Source organism: Cetorhinus maximus, chromosome 13 (genome assembly GCF_964194155.1).
Source record: "Cetorhinus maximus chromosome 13, sCetMax3.hap1.1, whole genome shotgun sequence".
Lineage (NCBI taxonomy): Eukaryota > Metazoa > Chordata > Chondrichthyes > Lamniformes > Cetorhinidae > Cetorhinus > Cetorhinus maximus.
In genome coordinates this window covers 15,997,209-16,013,138 of record NC_135891.1, presented here as the reverse complement: position 1 = coordinate 16,013,138, position 15,930 = coordinate 15,997,209, and the positions used below count along the sequence as shown (strand labels likewise).

The window sequence follows — 15,930 nt, the reverse complement described above, 5'->3', positions numbered from 1 at the left end:
AAGCGGCACTTTCTTAGCAATAACCTGCTCACTGACGCCCAGTTTGGGTTCCACCAGGGCCACTCAGCTCCTGACCTCATTACAGCCTTGGTTCAAAATTGGACAAAAGAGCTGAACTCCCAAGGTGAGGTGAGAGTGACTGCCCTTGACATCAAGGCCACATTTGACTGAGTGTGGCATCAAGGAACCCTAGCAAAACTGGAGTCAATGGGAATCAGGGGGAAAACTCTCCACTGGTTGGAATCATACCTAGCACAAAGGAAGATAGTTTTGGTTGTTGGAGGTCAGTCATCTCAGCTCCAGTACATCCCTGCAAGAGTTCCTCAGGGTAGTGTCCTCTGCCCAACCATCTTCAACTGTTGCATCAATGACCTTCCATCATAAGGTCAGAAGTGGGGATGTTCGCTGATGATTACACAATGTTCACCATCCGAGGTGACTCAGATACTGAAGCAGTCCATGTAGAAATGTAGCAAGACCTGGACAATATCCAGGCTTGGGCTGACAAGTGGCAAGTAACATTCGTGCCACACAAGTGTCAGGCAATGACTATAGAACCATAGAAAAGTTACAGCACACAGGAGGCCATTCGGCCCATCTTGTCCATGCCAGCCCAAGGACACCCAGGTGCCCTTTCTAATCCCACCTTGCTGCACCTGGCCCATAGCCCTGCAGCTTACAGCACTTAAGGTGCGGATCCAGGTAATTATTAAAAGAGTTTAGAGTTTCTGCCTCTACCACCAACTTGGGCAGCGAATTCCAGACACCCTCCATCCTCTGCGTAAAAAAATTCTTCCTCATGTCCCCCCCCACATCTTCTCCACTCATCTTGAATCTATGTCCCCTGGTTCTAGAATTCTCCACCAAGGGAAACAATTTTATCCTGTCCACTCTTATCTATTCCCCTCATAATTTTGTACACCTCAATCAAGTCACCTCTCAGCCTTCTTTGTTCTAAGGAAAATAATTCCAACCTATTCAATCTCTCCTCGTAGCTACACTTTTCTAACCCTGGCAACATTCTTGTAAACCTCCTCTGCATTCTCTCCAGAGCTATTACGTCCTTCCTGTAATGTGGTGACCAGAACTGTACACAATACTCCAGCTGTGGCCTCACCAGTGTTTTATACAATTCCAACATTGTATCCTTAGTTTTATATCCTATACCTCTGCCAATGAAGGAGAGCATTCCATATGCCTTCTTTACAAACTTGTCTACTTGAACTGCTGCCTTCAGGGATCTGTGTACTTGTATGCCAAGATCTCTCACTTCATCTACCCCTCTTAGTATATTCCCTATCTCCAACATGAGAGAATTCAACCATCGCCCCTTGACGTTCAATGGCATTACCATTGCTGAATCCCCCACTATCAACATCCTGGGTGTTACCATTGACCAGAAACTGAACTGGATTAGCCATATAAATACTGTGACTACAAGAGCAGGTCGGAGACTAGGAACCCTGTGGCGAGTAATTCACCACCTGACTCCCCAAAGCCTGTTCACTATCTATAAGGCATAAGTCAGGAGTGTGATGGAATGCTCCCACTTGCCTGGATGAGTGCAGCCCCCACAGTGCTCAAGAAGCTTGACACTGTCCAGGATAAAGCAGCCTGTTTGATTGGCACCATATCCACAAACATTCACTCCCTCCATCACTGCACAGTAGTAGCAGTGTGTACCAGCTACACGATGCACTGCAGGAATTCACCAAGGTTCCTTAGACAGTACCTTCCAAACCCATGACCACTACCATCTAGAAGGACAAGGGCAGCAAGTAGATGGGGACACCACCACCTGGTAGTTTCCCTCCAAGTCACTTACCCTCCTAACTTGGAAATATATCATAGTTCCTTCAGTGTCGCTGGGTCAAAATCCTGGAACTCCCTTCCTAACATCACTGTGGGTGTACCTACACCATGTGGACTGCAGCGGTTCAAGAAGGCAACTCAGCACCACCTTCTCAAGGGCAACTAGGGATGGGCAAGAATTGCTGGCCCAGCCAGCAAAGCCCACATGCCATGAAAAAAAATTGCTAAAAGGTGAAGAGGGACCTGGATGTCTTACTGCATGAATCACAAATATGCAGGTACAGCAGGTAATTGGGAAAGGTAATAGAATGTTATAATTTATTGCAAGGGGAATTGAATGCAAAAGTAGGGAGGTTATGCTTCAGTTGTACAGAGCAACAGTGAGACCAGATCTGAATTACTGTGTACAGTATTGGTCACTTTATTTAAGGAAGGATGTAAATATGTTGGAAGCAGTTCAGAAAAGATTTACCAGACTAATACCTGGAATGGGCGGGTTGTCTTATGAGAAAAGGCTGGACAGACTAGGCTTGTATCCGCTGGAGTTTAGAAGAGTAAGAGGTGACTTGATTGAACCATATAAGATCCTGAGGGGACTTGACAGGGTGGATGTGGAGAGGATGTTTCCTCTAGTGGGAGCATATAGAACTTGGGGTCACTGTTCAAAAATAAGGGGACACCCTTTTAAAATGGAAATGAGGCGAAATTTTTTCTGAGGGTCATGTGTTTTTTGAAAACTCTTCCTGTAAAGCTGGTGGAAGCAGAGTCTTTGAATATTTTTGAGGCAAAGGTGGATAGATTCTTGGTAAGCAAGGGGCTGATAGGTTATCGGGGCTAGGTGGTATGCAGATTTGAGGTTACTATCAATTCAGCCATGATCTTATAAAATGGTGGAGCAGGTTTGAGGGGCCGTACTCCCGCTCCTTGTTCTTATGTAATTGTGGAGCAAGAATGGATGATGGCGATATTAATTTCTGCATGTTTTTGTAAATAATAGAAATGGAATGCAGGTGCACTAGAGAAGGATGTGGAACAATTGTTCAAAATAACTGAAAAGGAATTAGTACTGGAAAAATTGGCTGAATATCACTGGATCCTGATAGCATGCACCCTTCAGTATAGCAAGTGAGAGAGGAGATTCAAGAAACTCTTACTACATTTTTCCAAGTCGTCTTAGATATGCAAATTGTGCAGGATAACCAATAAAACCTCTGTGCAAGAAAAGAGATGATAGGATGGTTAATATAATATTGTAATGTCATAGCCTGCCTTTTGGCCTTTATAGATGTTGACTGACACGCTATGTATTCCCAGCATTTTTTAAAATTTTGACTTGATTAGTTATGAGCTGGTTGACTTATAGAAAATAAAGGGTTAGGGTTAATGGATGTTCGGTTTAGAGAATTGTTTGAAGGGGTGGGGTGGGCATACTTGCCTACCTTTATTCTTGATATATCAGAATTTGCTAATGTCACAGAAATTGGGGGTGTAAAAACTGTGAGGAAGACTGTAGCTTCAGTAGGTTAAGTTAGTAGAATAAACAACCATGCAGTGGATAAAATGTAATTGGAAAGGTGCACGGTCATGTATTTTGGAAGGGAAAATAAAGAATAGGAATATAGACTCAATGAAGCCTGCGGATGAACAGAGATTGGGTGGGTATGAATATAAATTCCTTGAAATTGAGAGTGTAGTTCAACAAAGCCATAAAAAGCCAGTGGCATTTTGGGTTTTATAATTAGGACATAAAGTACAAGAGCAAAGAGATACTGATGAACATGGTCCATACATTAGTTAGGTAAAAGTACTTTGTGCAATTTTGGATGCTGTATTAGTGAAAGGGCGTAAAGCCATAAAGAGTGTAGATTCACCAAGCTTTTCCCAAGGATTGAGAACTAAATTATGAAGAGAGGCTTGAATACTTGGAACTATTATCACCTGGAGCAGATAAAGCTGAGAGCATGTTTGTTGTAGATTTTGAAAGTCACAATAGATTTAAATTGGATAAATATGGAAAAACTATTTCCAGTGTTTGGGGAATTGGTGAAAAGCTGTCATCCATTTATAATTGAGAATGAGTAAAGTAAGGAAAAAATGTTTATGGTTGTTGGACCATGAGGTGCTTTGCTATGCAATAGTTGAGATTTAAAAGTACAGTACGCTATTACATTATCCTTTTGGTTCAAATGCTACAAATAACGGATGATCACTGGAACTTTAGGATATATCTGATATAAAACAATGTGCTAAATGAGTACCAGAAAAAAATAATATAAGCATCTTCACCTTGTTTGTCAATAAGGTTTAGTAATTTATTACAAAAAGATGTGTTCTGTTCTCCTTAGCTTCACTCTCTGGGCTCTACTTTTTGTAATGGCTCGCCTCCTCACTTTGACTCTGTCTGTCCTCACGTTTGGCTTTGGCCTTGCGAGAGCAGAGAATCAAGACTTCTCAGTAGCAAATGGAAATTTCAACACGTTGACTGTCAGGTAGGTAACTGAAATGGCTTAGAGAACCTAACATTTGAAAAGTTTTTCACCTCTTGTTTGTCCATGTTATTTTAACTTTTAAAGGTATGGCTGTTAACTTAAGAGCTAAACTTAAAATTAGGTATGAATCACTGACATTTTAGTATATGGGTTAGTTACATTTTGTTATTGTCTTTTCAGGGTGCAACTGTTTCTTTAAAAAAAACAATTTTGCTCCTCTTTCAATTTTGTTCATGCTCTGGTGTTTTGCATCACCTTGTCTAAGATGACCCACTGGATCTTCACCAGTACCACTTGCTAACTAGTTGGTAGCTTTTGTGAAAGGGCAACCCAGGTGACATTTCATTTGAATTTTTCCTCCTGTGAGTAAGTATTTGGTCTGTGCTGAGGAGCTTTCCAAAATAACATTGCTGTTATTGGTAACTCAGTCTACTGGCAATTGTGCACAAGAATTGGCACTGGAGATGATCTAGTGTGTATTAGTGGCATATAAAAATTGCAAATTTAGCTTTGATTCCAAGAAATCCAATCTTGCCTGCTTACTGACTAGGGGCATTGCATCTCTTGAAGTCATCTTTCTCCACTACCACCCCAGGCATTGTTTCTGGATGCATTTTTGAGTAATTGGTTTCCCTTTGGCAAGAGTAAACCCTGTGCAGTAAGTGGCATGTCATTGCACGAGTTCCCCTCTTAAATGCAAATAAGTTAATTTTAAATAGGTTTATCATCACCCCTTATCTTTTATCTAGTGCAAGTAGGCTTAGCAACCTTAGCATCCTTCAGTGATCTTAAAAGTCGTTTTGAATCCTTTCAATGCCTTACTATATTTTTGCAAGTATAGCAGTAAACACATTACATTGTGCTGTTATTAAAGTTTTAATGGTATCAACATCAATTCCTTAACCTTCTAGTGTGCAGATCTATGTTTAAGACACAATACACTTGTGTTTACTGTTGCTGCCATGTGTTGTCAGTGCTTCTAAATCTTTGAAAATTAAGCTTCTAGCTGCAAAATCCTGCTTTCCCACACAGTTTGGTACCATCCATAAGCGTAAACAACATAATGCCTAATGCATTCATCTAGATCGTACGTCAATGTAGTGAAGAAGCTGATTCCCGGAATCATATCAAATTAGAATTTCTCCTTTACACTTTGTTTCCACCATATTAACCAATTTTCTACATTTCTCTCAATCTGTTATGCCCCAAATCTGTTAAGATACAATGTCAGAGTTTTCTCATGTAGACAAAACCATCATTATTATTACCATCCGCCAACTTTTGGAAAGGTGAAGATTTTTTATTCATCTTTTGATTTTAGCCTAAGCTTTCTGTAACCTACTTGTTCTTGAGTTTTATTTTATGCCTTTGCAGTAGATCCATGAAAATGGTCAGCCTTTGAGAGAAATGTTTTGGAACCCAACCTGTAACTTTTCCCAGGATTTCTTGTTTTAGCCTGGAGTAAATCATGCTGTCACACTTCTATCTGGCAGCTGCTTCGAGGGCAGCCCATGTGACCATCGATTAGAATTTTTTCTTTTTTTTCCTTTGTGGAAAAGACAGAAAAAAAACAGACTGTGGCTGGAATGTGGAACTTGCTATGACAAGAAATAGTAGAAGTGAATTACATAGATGCATTTAAGGGCAAGGTAGATAAGTCTATATGCTGATTGGAGGCTAGTGTGGAGCTTAAGTACCAGCATTGAGCAGCTGGGCCAAATGGCCTGTTTCTGTACTGTAAATCCTGTACCATTCTATAAAGTATCTGATGTCTCAAATCCTAGATAAATCCTATCTTTTTTTAGTTATGCAGATGGAACTATGCAAGTATTCCCAATCTGGCTACTCATTCTTTTGAAATAAAACACTAGATAATCTGTTGTGATTCCAGCTGATTTTGCTACTGGATAAGTCAGATCCCAGGGTGGAACCCAGCTTGATAGATCCTAACTTTTATTTTTCGTTTAGACATGTGGAGAGTGGCCACTGAACAGAGTCATCGGAGTCAGCTGATGAACTTTTAACAAAAGAATAAGACATTTATTAAACAGGAAAACATGAACTATGTTACAATACTCCTTCATCCACAACTATACCTTTACAGATATATACAGATTTGTAAGGATAACACAAGTTACAGAAGCTATCTTATACTCTAATGTTCACAGTTAGTACACAGTCCATGTAAACCAATAGGAGAACTGTGGTCAGACACACCACACTCTGAAACCAAGTGACAGATGTCATCCCAAACACATGCAATGGGTTGTTGATCGACTCCCCCCACCACCACCAGACGTTTGTCACACCGTGAGCCTCAGTGGTCTCACTGAACTCTGCCTTTCACACGGCGTTTTCCAATCGCCTCTCGAAGAAGTTGCTTTAAGATTGGAGTCTTCCTCTTTGCTCCTTACTTTTAGCTTCACGTAACAGGACCTTTTCCAGATTCCTGTCCTTGTCCTTTGACTTAACTTAAAGGACTTCTTGGCGCCTTTCTCTTTTTCCTTTAGGACCTGCTCCCTCCAGTTACTTCACCCAGTAGACTGCTGACAACTTGGTATCTCTCTTGAGATCCAGAACTCACTTAGTGTAGCTCTCAGCACTCCTCCATGCATGCACCCCTCCTAGAGGGACGGTCCATTCTGCGCTACACGTGTGGCGATCACGCTCTGCTCCTCCTGGTTTTCACCAAGCCTGCCTCTGGCTACCCACGTAAGCACTTTTACATTATTTTGAGGATCCCAGAAAACCTTGACCCTCTGGTCTGCACACCCCAGTATACAACTGGTCTACATAATGAAAGTAACTGCATTTCAGAATAATTCAGTATTCTAGGCAAGGAATTTTGGACTGATTCTGAGAAATGTGATGAGGTACTGCAAAAATGCAAGTAATTTTTTTTTTAGTGAAACAGATCATACAAAGGTCAGCAGTAATTTTGTCCATCTCTTTTTAAAGTTTGGGGGATTTTATTTTAGCTTTGGTTTTTAATATGGGATTTACTTGCTGCAACAAATGTAAAATGAATGGCAATAGATCTGAGTTTTTTTTTCAACTGGCTCTACAGTGAAAAGAACCTCATTTTGAAATTGAGAAGTGAAAATGCTTTGCCTGGTGTTTGGTTAAGTCTATGGATTGCTGTTGCCTTAATGGAGATTAGTTTGGGAATTTGTTAGAAGTAATGATAGTAGTAATTTGTAACCATGTGTATATATTTTAACCTGTGTAAATTAATAAAATGTTTCACTTAGTTTATTGTAAAACCTTGAACTGGTGGTCTGATTCCTGAATTTAGAGTCGCATCTCAAACATAACACTTAAAATTATAGGTCATGACAGTCGTTTAAAGTTTCCGTCTTGGAATTTTAAATAACTCTGCTTTACCAACTGCAGTAAATGCAAAATGCAAATACACCTCTCTGTTTACATCTCAAACTAGTACATATTAAAGCACCAGACTAGCTGACTTTAATCTAATTAAGACACACCCGCAGACTAAATCTCTATTTTAAAAGAAAAATATTTTCCAAAATATTTTATACATTAATAGCTTCATGACATCCCCCTCCTTATCGAAAAATGAACCATTTTAATTCTAAAAGACGGCTTCATTTTAATAACCCATCTCACACCATCTCCTACACTTATTATGCTATTACATTACCATTTTTATTAACCATTTACCATATGTATTAACATAAATATATATATAATATATATACTCCAGTTCAGTGTCCAGGTTTTTTTTTTAAATGTCCCAGTTTCAAACTCCTGATAATACAACTGCAAACAACAGTTGGAAAAAAAATTTCATTGTATTTCCTCCTCTTCTTTAGAATTCACAGTCCCCCAACATCCTCTAGTCAAGATAGTAGGCAGTTGGCTGATTGCATAGCCTCAGAAAATGCTTGTCTGTTACTGGCCACAAAGGGATGCATGATGACTGTCTGGTGTTGCTCTTCCCCACCCCCCCCCGAACTTTACTCCTTTCCTGCTGAGAAATATTTGCATTGCTATTTCAATTGCCCTGTCAATTAGACAGTCATTGTGGGGAATGGTACGCCATTGCACAATACATTTCACAACCAATGCAACCCAAAAAGATTTTGTTTTTAAATTAAAAGATGCTTTGCTGAAATTACATTTCCAGGTGATTCAGTGCTGAAATAGTACAAAGATATTTATCATTTGTGACATTACAATTATGACAAGCTTATAGCACTGCTTTCATTGTTTTTGTGCAAGGTTTTTAGTTTGACTAAGTGTGTAGTTCACTGACCTATAGATTTCCTTTTATGTTTGAACAGGATCAGTTGCTTAGCAGCTATTTGTCTAACACAAGCATGGATGATGTGGAAGTTTATTAACTTTCAGCTGAAGAAGTGGAGGGAACACACTCAGAATCAGGTCCCCAGAAAGAAAGTAGCTAATACCAAGAACAAGCCTTCAAAAAAGGAGTACAAGGGTCAGTATTGAAACCTAAAGATCTTGTTACTTTTTCTTCTTTCCTGCATCCATCATTCCACAAGTTAACCACCTAAACCAAAAACACACAGCATTTTGTTAAATTTACAAGCATGATTCTCAGAACAGTAGCTTTTTTTTTTAAACAGTTAAATAAGCTGACCCTGAATTTCTGTCAAGACTCTCCCATTCTTATGCTGCAACTTTCGTGGGAGATAGCGATAACCCCAGAAAAAACAGCATATATGGTTGTTTCTATGAGGATGTGTACAAATTCGGGGGCCCTATCATAAAATGCGTTGCAAATCGTATGTTGCTGGTCATAAGATGTCACAGACCATCTCTATTTCAGCTATCCTTATAGCTGCCGTACTTTTGAGGCCAATAATGATCCAAGGGGCAACATCTTATTTCAAGGGCTAGCAGCTATCCTTTGGAGAACAGGCAAAGATAAATGGAACACCAAAATATGGTCTACTGGGTAAGAACCAAGTAGGAGTAAGAAGGCTTCACGTAGACACATCCCCTGAAATGTCTGTAATGCTGCTTGAGCCACATTTGGGAACACTTCTGTTTAAACTTCTTAAAAAATAAACCCAGCACCCTAATGAGCCTCTAGCATGTTGTGTGCTACCTCACCTTGTAGGCACGCATAATATGCATCAGTAATGGAGTCAGTTTCGGGCCACAGTGTCCTTTTATATACTTTGGTACTTTTAAGTCACATTGCATCGACCTCTGAGTAATATGAACCTGTGCTCAATTCCTGACTTACGCTTTAATGCCTGAAAAGAATATATCTGCACCTTACCAGAATAATTTGTGTTAAATCTCCTGTCTCTTATTTTAAAACAAGTAATCTGTTTGGCAGATGGAATATAATGTGGTAAAATGTGAGGTTATGCGCTTTGGCAGGAAGAGTAGAAGAGCTGAATATTATTTAAATGGAGAAAGACTACAGAAAGCTGCAGCACAGAGGGACTTGGGGGTCCTCGTGCATGAATCCCAAAAAGCTAGCATACAAGTTCAGCAGGTAATAGGGAAGGCAGATGGAATGTTGGCCTTTATTTCAAAGGGAATGGAGTATAAAAATAGGGAAGTCTTGCTAAAACTATACAAGGCATTAGTTAGACCACATCTAGAATACTGTGAACAGTTTTGGCTCCCTTATCTAAGGAAAGATATACTGGCATTGGAGGCAGTCCAGAGAAGGTTCACTAGGTTGATCCCAGGTATGGAGGAATTTTCTTACGAGAGGTTGAGTAGGTTGGGCCTGTACTCAGAGTTTAGAAGAATGAGAGGTGGCCTTATTGGAACATATATGATTCTTAGGGGGCTTGACAGGGTAGATGCTGAGAGGTTGTTTCCCCTTGTGGGAGAGTCTAGGATCAGAGGGCATAATATCAGAGTAAGGGGGCACCCACTTAAAATGGAGATGAGGAGGAATTTCTTCTCAGAGGGTAGTGAATCTGTGGAATTCTTTACCGCAGAGAGCTGTAGAGGCTTGGTCGTTAAGTATATTCAAGGCTAAGATAGACAGATTTTTAATCAGTAAGGGAATCGAGGGTTATGTGGAAAAGGCAGGAAAGTGTTGAGGATTGTCAGATCAGCCATGATCTCATTCAGTGGTGGCACACACTCGATGGCCGAATGGCCTACTTCTGCTCCTACGTCTTATGGTCTGTTTTATCATGAATGATACCATTGAAGACCTAGAGGGGGCATGTTATTTGCATTATGAAGACTTGTGTCAGTTCCCCAGGGGCATACAATGCTGTGGTCACTACCAGCACGGCTCATGTGTAATACCTCCTATCATTGGAGGTTGCCAGTGAGCTTCTGTGGGGCATTGATGTAATCTGTGTTGTGCAGCAGTGCTAAGTGAAGAAATTCCCCCCCCCCCCCCCCCCCCCCCGCCTACAATTTGAATCAAAATTGCCAAACTTGTGAAGTGATTTTAGCAAACAGCTACTCCATAACTCCTGTTCAATTTGCTCCAGTTTTTTTGTGGTCACAAATATCTTTCAATAATGTTCAGTCCTTTGTTGCCCTGTCAACTGCTTAACCAAGCTCCACTGTTCAGCAGAGTTATACTTCCTGTTTAGTGAAGTGATTAGAATGTATCGTACCTAGAAGGTTTATGCCAGTCAGAAAGTAGAGTTGCAAAAGAGAAAGCAGTCCAATAATTCATCTTGATTCTTACAAATAGTTGACTGTTGGTTCATGAAGCAAATATCAAATGCTCATGGAAAAGATTAATTTAAATTTGCACTAGTTGACTTCAGTCCTCTTTGCCTATGTTTGATATTACTGTGGATTTAGGATCCCTGATTACTCGCATCTAAATTCAGAGGGATTTTATTACATGCTGTCTCTGTAAGTTCACAGCCATTCTGTAGTAATGTTATGCTTCTGAATGCTATTCCTATACCAAATGGTATTTTGACACATTCCTAGATGGATTTCTCTGGGAAACAGTACTTCTTTACTGTTCTTGTGGTTTTAATTATTTTCAGTCATTCTTGTTATGTTTTTGAAGCCTACATGAAATAAAATGACTGCCTCTAGGCTTTAGGGGTGTAGCATGACTTCCAGTTTTTCATGGAGGGAAGTTCCCCCAAGTATACCGAGTCAAATCAACTAAGTGATCAAGTAGAGAATTTCTAATAAGATCTTGGGTCTCCAGGATAAGTAAAGGGTGCCAGGTTTCTAATCCATCCCATCTTTAAATAGGAATATGGATCTAATGTGTGTGTCTTTGCACTAAATTTTTATTACCTTCTGTATTTTTATAATGTTTTTGCAGCTAATGCATCTAATGGAACAGTGAAGACCGAAAGTGGAACCTCACCACGTGCAAGGAAAGCAAAAGCTTCATGAAGCTGGATTTTAAAACATGGGAAATCTCTGAAGGGAAAAAAACTGTGATAATCACAAATCTATTTTATCCTGTCTCACCCCTAAACCACTCTACTTTCATCACTATTTACTGATCAGAGTCGAGCAAAGAAAGTGATGGCTGACCCTGTTGAGAGGCTCTCCTTGCAGTCTTATGAATGGGAGTAAGATTTGAAGTCCTACTGTACCATACAGATCAGCTATTGGAACAGGCCTCGAGTGGTAAATGTTCAGCTCTAATGGGGTGCATGCCTGCAGTTTTTTGCTCTTGTCAGTTTTGGGTGGAGGCAGGAGGACATCTGAATGATGGAAAGGTGGCTGTGGTAATTGGGGTGAGATAGAAATCAGCCAGTCGGATGCCTTTACCAAAGGCTGTTGTGGGCCCCGTTACCAGTGCGATAGGCATGAATTTTGGAGTTCCTAACAATGTGTTCAGAATTAAATATGAAGATTGTCTTATTACCTGGAGACTGGGCCTATTACAGCTACACTGATTTATTCTTGCATTGTCTCTTCCCCCTTGCAGTGAGTCTATTGTGATATTTAGATTTCAAGAAGTGCAAGAACCCCCCCAGATCCAAACAAACTGTGAATACAAGTTCAAATGTAAAATGTAACTTAGTTCTTCATTTCCTAAAACTCCTGAAAAATAACTCCACTTCACCCTGTGTGCCAGTCTCCACTGTTGCACTAAAGCTATGTTGATCTGAATGAATCATTATGTCCCTGCGGATAACAATGGCACATTATTGGAGTGGTGTCCACGCCATTATTACAGGCTTTGGCTCTAATTTTTTTTTTGGTAGGTTGGTTGAATATGTAATTGATTTCTTGCTGTAAAGTTCCTACAGCTTGTTCAGACCATAGTGTGAGGTTTTTTATTTATTTGTTCCCCCCCCCCCGCCAACAAAAGGATTGTTAAATGCTGCCCAAACTTCTATGTGAAGTTTTGTTTTACTTCTGTGACTGAGTGTGTATGTGTGTGTGTTTGACCTCCAACCTTTACCCATCCCCCTTTATTCAAGTGTCCTTGATGTGAAATGTAAAAAATGACAAGCCAAAAACAACTGTTGCAATTATACAGTAACTCAGTTCAATTGTTTTTCAAGGGGGAGGTTATTATTTTTTAAAATTTATGTTAAATGAGAAAATCGGTCCTTTGCTCTTTGTGTTTGTGTGTCATTTTAGTTGCTTCAAGCCCAAATCAGCATAGTGCTTTGCCCATAGATGCATGATGGGGACTGTGCCTTAACTTTGACAAATGTTGTCTACTTCTGTAGTTTTAACATGAAAAGGCATCAAAGTTTAACCATTATGCCTAGTCAGTTTCACTGTTGATTTTTTTTCATCTCAAACACATGACTTTAGAGCATTTTTAAACATTGTTTATTTTAATCAAAGAAGAAATTGTTTTGCTGTTTTAAGAAGTGGTTCTGGAACCAACTTGTCTTAAATGACAATTGTCACCAGTAGTATTTTACATGATAGTTGTAAAAATATTTTAAACCAGATTAACTTCAAAACACACTTACTGTGCTTTTCCCCATAATATTTCCCACTAAGAGGCAATTAAATGGTTTTACACGCTGATTCTCTCTGGGCATTCTCCTAAGTTAGATTCCTTCTTTAGGGAAATCTAACATTCTTACTTTGGGGTATCTTCATGGTGTTTCATAACTAAAGGATTCGTTATAGAATATGTTTTTAGCTGGCAGCTCCTGTTCAAGTTATGTGCATCTTCAAAAATTACTTTATACCAATTGCCCACTCTGACAAAGCTGGAAGATACCTCCTGTTAATTTGTGCTTAGTTTCTACCATGTGCTCCAATCAACTTTGGTCAAGCCAATCCCATTATGAAAGATTTTATACACCTGATAAATAGAGCCTTGTATGTTACCCATTTGCCTTTCTCAGAATCCCTTGTACACATACATCTGAAAATCATAAGCGTTTTTGTGTATCAAATCTACCAAACGAGCATGTATACATACAGGCTTACTTTCCCAAATATCTGTACCAAATCATCATGTGTACACATCCTCACTTACTGAATCGCCTTATATACAAGCCTGTGCTGATTCATTTGTACTGAATCAGTGCATATACACTTCATATCATTTTATCAAAACACTTGGTGTGTACAGACGTGTTGACCATGTGCCATATTACTGGGTATGTTTGTAAAACAAGAATGCATACATGCGCCAAATAAACTTCTACACACTTCCATCTACCTATATTGAATCACCATGTACACAACCATTTATTTATACAAAATCAACTGTGTGTACACACTTGTATAATGAACCACCGAGTAGAATAAACTTACCTGTTTTGTCTTTCTATGCAAATAGGAAGCTGTATGGTTCTTGTAAATCTCTATGAGCAATTCCATGAATTGTTTCCTAAAACAAAGTTTGAGGTGAATCCCACTATTACATACTGATTAACACAATGTGTTGGTGCCTAAATTGGAGCACAGTCCAAGCTTCTCTCATCCCTGCCTGCTGCTGTGAATGTTGCATGTAGAATCAACATACAGGGAGGTAAAATACTTGATAAAATGCTGTTAGACGATCTCATGCTCTCTCGTTTGGAGTGGAGGATAAAATTTCACATGCTGTCAGTTAAACCACTGTTTTCAGCCTAATTGTAGTACCCCAGCTCTGTGACAATGGACAATGTTACAGGGACTATCTTATTGTTTATGTTGGAATATTTGTATGCAGACATTTGTTGCATTTAGACTGGAAAAAAAAAATGACTGCTGCTGTGCTTAATCAGTACTTTAGGGAGACAGGACATCCTGTGTGACTGACAGGATGGGCAGAGCTGACCAGAATATTGATCTTATCCATGAGGAAATACTGAAACTCCAATGAGATATCAAAAAGCAGTCATTTCCCAGTCTATTTTCTTACAAGTATGTATAAATAAATTTGATTGTGTTTTTTTAAGAGGGCGCTATATGTGAACAGCAGCTTAAACTTTATTATGTTATGACATGAAACATAACCACTTAGCCGGTTACAGTTAAAATGAGAATAGTCCTGAATGTCAGAAGCCTTTCTAAACTCAGTCATGTAAATGTAGTTAATTTGTTTTTCTAATATATTTTGTGAATCAATGTAACTGTAACAGTTTCTTGTTCCCACTCCATTTGCTTTTGTGTTCTAATGAATTTGTGGCCAGGGCAGTGGGAGCCTTTTTTATTCCTCTGCTGGTACAACAGAAGATGGTTCAAGGTGACTTTTATTTAACTTCACATAGTCATTTTGTTATATTCAGTTGTGAGTTGTAGAACACAGTACTGTGTTTTTGAGTTGCTACTCTAAACATACCTTCAAATGCCAAGCTCTTGTGTAAGTATATGTTTGGCGGCAGGGTCTTGTAAGTTCAACATACATTTTAAATCTGATGTTATAAAACCACTATTTCTGTAATCTGGAAAATAAACTTGTTGCCTCATCTGTGACATTTTAAATTGCTGATTATCTTTGATATTTTGACATTTGAAATGCTAAAGCTGCTGTGTATACTTTGCAGATTGGGGCAGTTCAGTGAAGTGATTTGGAAGAAAACTTTTTTAAATGAACAGATATTGTCTACAGCAATGTACAAGTTCAGTGTATGCAGTACACATAGTTTGTAGTTAGATGTAGGTACAGCAGTCCAACCTACAGAGATGCATAGCCACTGGTGGAAATGCTGACACAATTTGTGTAATCAGCTCTGAAATAGGATTGCACTGTCCTGTGCAAGAAATCTAGGCTGGGCATTGAACTGAAAGTTTCTTGGTTCTATAACTGGTGGGATGCCCGTAGTTTGCTATGTCTGTTCTTGAAGCTGTCATCTGAACGTTACGATAATCATCCAAAAGACACAGTTGGCAGTTTTCCACTTCAAGTTACCTCAAATGGTAATCAAATTAATTTCTTCAGCAATGGGTCAGCAACAAGGTGCACTTATGTAGCACCTCTAAAATAGCAAAACATCCCAAGGTGCTGCATGGGATTGTTATACAAAATTTGACACCTAGCCATATATCAGGACAGATGTTCAAATTTTGTAACAAAGAGGATTTTCCAGTGGCAGTGAATTGGTACAGAAATGGGTCACAATTTAAATGTTGTGGTTCTTGATAGGTGGACTATCCACTCATGTTAATGCAACAGTTGTAGAGATTGACTATTTACAATCAAGATGTAGAATTTATGCATTGTTTGTAGTATTGCTCTAATTTGAAGTGTCTCCACATTTATGTT

The 15,930-nt window shown here is 39.2% G+C and overlaps 1 protein-coding gene across 2 annotated transcripts in view; it reads left to right on the top strand.

Annotated features, from left to right (window-relative positions):
• LOC144688447 (translocating chain-associated membrane protein 1-like 1) overlaps window positions 1–15,149 on the top strand; it is an 88,175-nt gene extending 73,026 nt beyond the window's left edge. For both annotated transcript variants that reach the window (XM_078554997.1, XM_078554998.1), the window contains exons 9-11: window positions 4,158–4,301; window positions 8,609–8,766; window positions 11,572–15,149. In XM_078554997.1, the coding sequence (XP_078411123.1) occupies window positions 4,158–4,301; window positions 8,609–8,766; window positions 11,572–11,645 (376 nt within the window). In that variant the 3' untranslated portion in view covers window positions 11,646–15,149. The remainder of the gene's footprint in view (window positions 1–4,157; window positions 4,302–8,608; window positions 8,767–11,571) is intronic.
• Window positions 15,150–15,930: the final 781 nt, after the last annotated feature.